Genomic DNA, 8,546 nt, shown 5'->3' with positions numbered 1-8,546 from the left:
TGCAGGCCGTTTCCCTGCGTCGGTTCCTTTTTCAGCCGCTGTAATTTGCAGCTAAAAGGCTCTCATTGTGTCCGGATTATGAGAAACATTTCCAGGAAATTGGATCCATCCGTCACTTTGTGCAGCAGCTGTTTTGGGACTACTTCCATCTGATTTGGTTTAAATTGAGTTGAATGAATGAGCATACAGCATTTATCTGCATGGAAATATGGGCCGATGAACGCACAGGGGATCTACAGAAAATGAGCACCTCCAACTTTTATGACCTTAGAAAGTTCTCATGTTTATATCTTGTCAGTAAAAATAACTCGGGGTTTTCTGTATTGCACAGCCTTCTGCGTGGGTAACGAGCAGCTTGTTTCTCAAGCACACAAACAGCAGAGGTTCTCACGAAGGCCGGTTGTTGATTAAAAGTGTGTTTTGTCCCGAGCGCGGCGTGCAGCAGCCGTCACCTGCCTCTTACAGACAGCTTGTTCTGCAGTAAATCCTTCAGGTCAGCTGTGCTGGAAGTTTCAGGCTTCAAGCCAAACTACTTAGAAAAGTGCAGCCAGAAAATGTGGGCCAGCCTGAACACGGCTGTGACGCTGGCTCCCGAGGTCTCGTTCCTCCCTGGACACCAGGGTGCAGATTATCTGGGTCTGCTTTACAGCCGAGCATGAATCTGAGATTAGAACCGTGTTTTTATTCTATATTCACAAAGACGCTGAGCAGCCTGCTCGCGATGAAGCCGGCGTCAGGGAGGCAAAAGTGGAAGAGCAGATTTTGTTGTTTCATTTGCATATTCGTGCATTTTAATATTTTCCCTCCAGCACAGCAAAGGAAACTGTTATTCACTCACTCGTTTATATTTGGATTTCTTCTCATATTTTCAGGATTTTTCTTCCATTTTCGTCTCTCGGGCTTTCACAGATAAACACACTGAAGCTCGATGTGGCTGTGGTTTGCTTTTACTCACGGTGGAAACTTTCACCAGTGTCATGAAAAACACGGCAAAGTTTATCTAACATTTCCAGACATCATTCTTATCTCAATGAAGAAAATGTCTGAGACTGATCAGCTACTCTGCTTATTTCAAGCTGTTCATTTAATTCTTGATCTCTAGATTCAAAATAATCCAATATGGAGGGCAGGGAGTGCAAAGATTAATATTTAAAATTAAACTAAACTTAACTAAATATAAGGAAATAAATAAGTAAATTGTTATACAGTGTTCCCTCGATATAATGCGGTTCACCTTTCGCGGCCTCGCTGTTTCGCGGATTTTTTTGGGTGCAATTATGCTTCTTTTTTTTTCTTACAGCGCATTGTATTGTCAGTTAAAGACACGCTGCATATGAATACTGCTGAAAAAAGCTGGAGAGGATGAGGACCCAAAGATGACGAAACATCATCTACCCAGGAGACGCTTTGACCAATATCTATTTTTAACGACTGGTGTTTGCTGATGGGTTTTATTTGTAGGAATAATATATATTAATATATATTAGTCCGACTCATATGTTGATCGATATTAGCTTTTTGCCGATATAATAAATCTGCATTTGTAACGGCTGATAAATAAGAGTAAAGAAGAGACAATAGAAACACTCTTCAAACGTCTTATTAGTGTTGATGTTGCATAGTTTGTCCACCAGAGGGAGCTCTGCAACTTTTTTGTTTAGAATGCCTCAAAAAAGGAGTCAACAAGTAATTCATGACTTGTTGTAGCAATGAAACACGATTATTTTTTAGCTAAATTTTTATACTATATTGGTAAATCATCATAAATGGATTTTGATATCGATATCGGTCTCAATAATCTTACATCAGTCAGGTTCTGATGTTAATGTCCTCCCGTTTGATCACATGACTCTGTTTCTCTCTGTAGTTTCTCCTCTGGATCGATGCCCATCCAGAGGAGTCAGTGGGCGTGCGGCTGCTGCACTTTCCTCAACGCCGCCGGCGCCCCCCGCTGCTCCATCTGTGAAGCTCCTAGGCAGGGACCCGATGCCCGGTGGATGTGGCCCGGAGCAAGCAGAGAGGACGACGGTTGGGCGTGCCCACGCTGCACACTGGCGAACTCCCCTGACAGCCTGGCCTGCAACCTCTGCGGCTATGCCAGGGCGTCCGCGGAAGCTCAGCCCCGGCCTCAGCGCTCCAGCAGCTGCTCCGGCCCCCTCAGGATGTCCTGGACGGAGACGTGCCGACCCCAGAGCAGGAAGCAGCCCGGAGACGCCGACAAAAGCAGCCTGGCATGGGAGTGCTCGAGGTGCACGCTGCAGAACACGCCCACCTCTATGTCCTGTTCGGCCTGCGGTGGACCCCGCAAACTGTCCCTCCCTCAGATCCCGGCCGAGGCGCTCCTCGTGCCCGACGTCTGCGAGGATCACGGAGCACGGCGGGCCGAACCTGCAGCGGCGGCGCTCTCGCTATCGATTTCCACCCGAGGGGAGAGTTTACATGCAGAAGCTTTGCATCCGAACACCTCCTCCGTGCTGACTGCGCCCCCTGCTGGCCACAACAATCCAGTGCCCTGCAGCCGCAGAGAGGTGCCCCCTCCAGATGTTGGCCTCAGCCAGGCTCAGAGCACGTCTTCTCCCTCCATCCTCGCTGTGTCCCATCCCTCCACCCAGCCGGAGCTGCTGGCCGGCAGGAGACTCAGCATCCTTAAAGAAGAGATGTCCCCGTTGTCACCTGCATCAGACGCCTCCATGTCATTCTCGCTCGCTGTGAACAGGATGGAGGAGTGGGCGTGTCCGGCGTGCACACTCATAAACCGGCTGGAGTCCAAACACTGCCAGGCCTGCCACACCCCTCAGCAGCTAAAAGCAGAATTGTTCCCAAGGAGGAAGGAGAGCCGGCTGGTGGAAGCGCTGCGGCAGAGTGACGAGGGCACGGCCAAAGAGCTGTGGGAGAACATCGTCAGCTTCTGCAGAGAGGTGCGTTTAAAGCACACACCCACCTTTAAATTTAAGGTAGAAACAAGAGTTTATGCTGATGTTACTTCACTATCGTGGAGGTGGACTGACAGTCTTCCTCAGAGCCAAAACTACCTCCACCCAGAGTGCAGAGCAGCCTGAACTTCGCTGTGTTCAGCTCTGGATCTGCATCAGAACCTGAAGAGAAAAATTAAACAGGTTAAACAGCAGATGGAGGATGGAGGAGTGGGCGTGTCAGGCGTGCACATCTCATTGCATCATTGTCTTCTTCTTCTCCCAGAACGCGGTGACGTTTGTGGACGACAGTTTCCCTCCTGGTCCAAAGTCCGTCGGCTTCCCGTTGGACGACAGCGTCCAGCATCGGGTCAAGAAGTGGCTTCGTCCACAGGAAATTAGCTGCGCCGCCTTCAGAGACCGCGGCGTGAAGTGGACCGTTTTCCGCACGCTGCGTCCGTCCGACATCCTGCAGGGGCTTCTGGGTAACTGCTGGTGAGCTGATTATGCTGTCACAGAGTTTATTATTGATTATTATTCCCAGGATTTATTTCTGGATGATTGTTTAAGCACATTAAAGGAAGGCTGTGTTCGGAGAGCAGGTTCCTGAGCGCCTTGGCTGTTCTGGCGGAGCGGCCGGAGCTGGTGGAGAAGGTGATGGTGACCCGCTCGCTGTGCGCAGAGGGAGCCTATCAGGTGCGTCTGTGCAAAGACGGCTCGTGGACGACAGTGCTGGTGGACGACATGCTGCCGTGCGACGAGAGCGGCCACCTCCTCTTCTCTCAGGTGAAATTGTTCACGTGATGTGTGGTTGGTGTTGGAAAAAGGTCTCAGCTCAAAACATGGGGAAAAGTCCAGAGTTTTTCAAGGTAACTTTATTTATACCCAAAAGCAAGGTAAATTTGCTTTACAGAAAAATGACAGCATTTGGCATCCCTTCAAAAAAACACACATACCTAATAAAGATATAAACCCCACTGTAGCACATATATAGTAATTTAATATCTCGAATCAAAAACAAAAACAGTTCTTATTTAATTCAGTGACAGCAACGGGGACAAAGCTATTTTTCTAACGCTTTGTCCTGCATCTCGGAAATAGAAGCCTCCGTCCTGAGGGAAGAAGCTGAAATTCACCTCTTAGAGGATGGGAACCATTTTTAAGGATTGGTAAAGCCATCCTCTGTACCTGCTTGGAGCACAGGGAGGCTAAACAAGACTCCCATCTTTAAGTTATCCTCTTCTTCCTTTGTACTCTGCGGCGCCACCCAGTGGCCTGAATTACACCTTACACAGTGAATTACACATTAAAAGAAGAGGCGATTCCTGTAGCATCATGGGTATTCCTCCATATCTGAGGCATTTCTGTTTAAAGGCACTTTGTGTGATTGCCCGCTGCAGAATTCTGCTTCACCACCAGAGGGCAGCGTTTTATTACTGCCTGAGTTCGGATGTTTTATCTGTGGAAGAATATCCTTTAGATTTTTTACAGGTTTCGACTGCAGTAAAATAATTTCTGTCCACCACACCGTACTTCACGGCATTTTGAGTTCAGGCATCAAATGAGCAGCAGTTAGCTAACAGATTTTTTATGTCTTGGAGTAGGTGAAGAAAACTATCCCTGGATTACTTTAATACTTTAATGCATCTTAGAATTTGGAGGTTTCTAATGGAAGTCCTGACGTGTCCACTCTCAGGTCCTGTTAGCCTGCTTTTGTCAGTAATGATGAGATCAGGATCAGGAACAGGCTTCGGGTTCTCTGATTAGCTGTGAGCACATATGTGCACTTCCTCTTCTCGTCATCATGTTCAAGCTTTGATCCTCTCCATCCTCCCCAGGCCCAGAGGAAGCAGCTGTGGGTGGCTCTGATTGAAAAGGCTCTGGCCAAGCTCCACGGTTCCTACTTTGCTTTGCAAGCCGGCCGCGCCATCGAGGGCCTCTCCACCCTGACCGGGGCCCCCTGCGAGTCGCTGGCCCTTCAGGTCAGTGCCACCAACCCCAAAGAGGAGCCCATCGACACGGACCTGATCTGGGCCAAGATGCTGAGCTCCAAAGAGGCCGGGTGAGACGTTTGTGGGAAGGTTGACGCGCTCTGAGAGGACGGAGCTGTTTCTTTAAGCTCGGTTAACCCCGCCTCTGTTCGTGCTGCTGTTAGGTTCCTGATGGGGGCGTCCTGCGGTGGAGGTAACATGAAGGTGGACGACGCGGAGTACGAGTCTCTAGGTTTACGTCCGCGACACGCGTACTCTGTGCTCGATGTGCGGGACGTTGACGGCCACAGGTGAGGCTTCGAGGTCGCTCCGTTGGTTACCGTTCTCGTTATCTCATTATAGTTTAGTAAAAATAATAATAACAATAATAAAAATAATAATAATACATTTTATTTAGAAATAGCGCCTTTCAGAGCACCCAAGGACACTGTACAACAAATAAGAGATATATTTAAAAGAAAACAGAAACTGGAAATATGCACAATAATAAGAGTAACAGGTAAAAGTTAAGAGCAGGTTTAAAAAACATGAACACAGAAGCTGAGAAACCTGCAGATCCTCCAGCAGTGAGTCATAGTTTACAGCCTGATGCTCAAACTGATTGAATGATAAAATATCTATAACTCACCTGTTTGAATTGGATTAAAGCTGAGTTTAGCGTTAATAGGGGTGTGGCTTCTTTGACGGACAGGTGGATGGGCGTTTGTCCCGCTCAGTAAAAACTGGAAAGACTTCCTTCCATATATGGTGTTGGAAACCTGGTGCCTGGTTTTGGAGTTTTTCCATAAACAACGTTTCAAACATAAATTAATGCAGAAAAATTCACCACAAATCAAAGAAGCCCCGCCTACTCGGCTCCACCCTCTCGTCCACATACAGTCATTCTGTGTCCAAACACTGACGGTCAGACAGACCCGCTGATGACATCACTCTCTGAGTCTCTGCTTGAAGTTAACAGTTACAAAGTTGACCAAAGAGACGCCACAAGACCGAAAAGGAGACGCAAAGCAAACTGAGCGCAGAATAAAGTGCAGCAGGGAGTCGAACACCCGGCCACACGACGTGAAACCTGACCACGAGCGCACATCCATCCTGAACAGACACAAATAAGGGCAGCAGAGACGAACTGCACAAACAGCAGAGACTCGATGTCTGCAGTCGTGTGCCTCCATCAGTCAGAGTGACTTGCTCCTGCGTGGGACAGGCGGGGGTGTTTTCTCCAAGCCTGAGCCCGGAGGCTCTGCTCTTATCATCCATCAAAACTCCCACAGTATAAATGCAGCAGGTCTGCAGACGAGCGCTGCCTTAAGGACACATTCAGAGAACAAATGTTCCTCTCAGTGTCACTCCATTAACCGCTTCATCATTCACACGCATACGGGATGTTTCCTCAAACCTACAGCGGCGACTGCTGCGAGCTACAGGGAGGAGTATCCGCAGGAGGAGGTGGCAGGAGTCGAACTGCAAGAGAAACCCTGGAGGGAACGGGAGGCTGATTACTCACAAACGGATGTTTTTCTGTCAGTGGGGTTGGAGGTGGAGTCTGCAAATGCTTGAAAAAGTTTGAAAGAACAGCTCTGCGATGTCTCCGTGGGCGTCAGACCCATCTCATTAACCCAGCAGCGTGAACATTTAGAAGACGTGAAACACATACCGCACATCACTGTGAGTCATCAGCATCTTCTTCATCGTACTCCTCGAAAAATTTAGAACCGCCTCTGACCGTGTGCACGAAGCAGTGATGAAGAGCAAATGTTCCTAAATGTTCACGCATCTTTAAGCTTTTATTAAGCGAGGAGCTGCATACACACTAAATCTGTTCAATTCAATTTTATTCATACGGCGCAAAATTACAACAACAGTCCCCTTCAAAGCGCTTTATATTGTAAGGTAGACCCAACAATCCTATGACCCCCTGTGAGCCAGCACTCGGTGACAGTGGGAAGGAAAAACTCCCTTTTAACAGGAAGAAACCAGGTGGAAGAATCAGTGCAATCTGGCACTTCCAGCTGGTTTTAAACCGCATAACCTGCTCCAGACCAGGTCACATGTTCAGCACCAGTTACCATGGTGATATAGCCAGGTTATAAATGCTCGCCAAATCTGACTTTAAGATAGCGAGCCTGTTAATCCCATTGTGTGTGTCAGGTTACTGCAGCTGAGGAACCCGTGGGGTCGCTTCTCCTGGACCGGAGCCTGGGCGGACGACTGGTCAGACTGGCCTCCGCAGCTGAAGAGGGAGCTGTGCGCCCAGCGAGCCGAGGACGGCCTGTTCTGGATGGACTTCTGGGATTTCACCAGGTGACGGCAGCAGCGTGTTTTTGATGTCTGCGTTAGTTTTATTCCCGGTCTGAGCAGGAAGACCTAAAAACAGAAGAAAACTTTACTCAGATGTAAAGTGGGAAAAACAAAGAGTTCATTTATGACAAATGACAGAATATAAAGTGTTCATTAACATCCACCCCGCCTGCTCTCTCTGCCCTCTTGTGCGTTGCTTTGTGTAATCTGTGACTGTAAAGTCGTCCTAACTCTCCTGCTAAAGGCTCTCTGGTGACCTGCAGAGTAAAGAAAAGCATCAAAACGCTGAACAAAAACAGACTCGCTGTTCTCTCCTGTCAGGTACTTTGACTCCGTGGACATCTGTAAGATCCACTCAGACTGGCAGGAGGTTCGAGTCCCCGGCGTTTTCCCCCAAGCCGCCGACGTCCCCGTGTCGGTGGTGTCGATCACGGTGCTGGAGAGGACGGCCATGGAGCTGGCTTTATTCCAGCAGGGCAGCAGGTAGGACGCGCACCTGTGCGGCTTTTCGTAACGTCACCGCTGTCACAGAGGTGATAGTAAAGATAAATAAACGTCAGCGATGAAGTAAAGATGGTGAAATAAAAGAGCCGTGTTTCAGGCGCTGGGACACGGCAGAGAGCCACCTGCTGGATCTGTGCGTGCTGGTGTTTCGGGTCGCCTACGACAGCGCCGGCACGCTGACGCTGGGCCGCCTGCTGGCTCACAGCCGCCGCTCGGTGAGGAGGTTCGTGGGCTGCGATGTCATGCTGGAGCCGGGCGAGTATGCCGTCCTCTGCTGCGCCTTTAACCACTGGCACAGCTGCATCACCGAGGGCGGAGGTAAGAACACGAGCACTCAATCTCCATGATGATTCTATATTTTGCTGCCAAAATGTGTCTTCTTTAAAAAGTGTTTTTACTCCAAAGGAGTCGGAGCTGGAAGATGATCCTGGTAGAAAATGTAGTTTAAATGGAGCTTCAACTGGTTCTGAGCAGACACATATCCCCCACATGCTGGTTAAAGCCCTGAAAGTTTACCCAGAATGCACTTTTTAAAGTTCTGGGGTTCGGCTGCTGAACAAAAAGCAGACTGCACCGTGGAGTGGACGTGAAGTTGGTTTCGTTGCAGAGCTTAAATCTGTTTTCCAGCCCTGAAAGTTTTGTGGCGATGGCTCCTGCACTCATCAGGTCATTAAGACTCAAAATGCAAGAAAAAGCTGAATTTTAGCCCCTCAGTGCAGAGCATCCAGCTCCATGTAAATGCTGCATGAACTCATTAAAGAGTTCAAAAGAGGTCAGGGGGAAACTGACTCAGGGGGAAACTGACTCAGGGGGAAACTGACTCAGGGGGAAACTGACTCAG

The 8,546-nt window shown here is 48.8% G+C and overlaps 1 protein-coding gene across 1 annotated transcript in view; it reads left to right on the top strand.

The window, feature by feature from the left end:
* Positions 1-8,546, top strand: part of LOC102197709 (calpain-15-like) — an 18,539-nt gene that overhangs the window by 7,244 nt on the left and 2,749 nt on the right. The window contains exons 3-10 of the mRNA XM_005747722.1: positions 1,868-2,918; positions 3,199-3,407; positions 3,515-3,698; positions 4,751-4,974; positions 5,068-5,193; positions 7,052-7,204; positions 7,523-7,684; positions 7,803-8,023. Of these exons, the coding sequence (XP_005747779.1) occupies positions 1,868-2,918; positions 3,199-3,407; positions 3,515-3,698; positions 4,751-4,974; positions 5,068-5,193; positions 7,052-7,204; positions 7,523-7,684; positions 7,803-8,023 (2,330 nt within the window). The remainder of the gene's footprint in view (positions 1-1,867; positions 2,919-3,198; positions 3,408-3,514; positions 3,699-4,750; positions 4,975-5,067; positions 5,194-7,051; positions 7,205-7,522; positions 7,685-7,802; positions 8,024-8,546) is intronic.

This window comes from Pundamilia nyererei, unplaced genomic scaffold (assembly GCF_000239375.1).
Source record: "Pundamilia nyererei isolate P.nyererei 1_Seehausen unplaced genomic scaffold, PunNye1.0 scaffold00202, whole genome shotgun sequence".
NCBI lineage: Eukaryota > Metazoa > Chordata > Actinopteri > Cichliformes > Cichlidae > Pundamilia > Pundamilia nyererei.
This window is presented reverse-complemented; position numbering and strand designations above follow the sequence as displayed.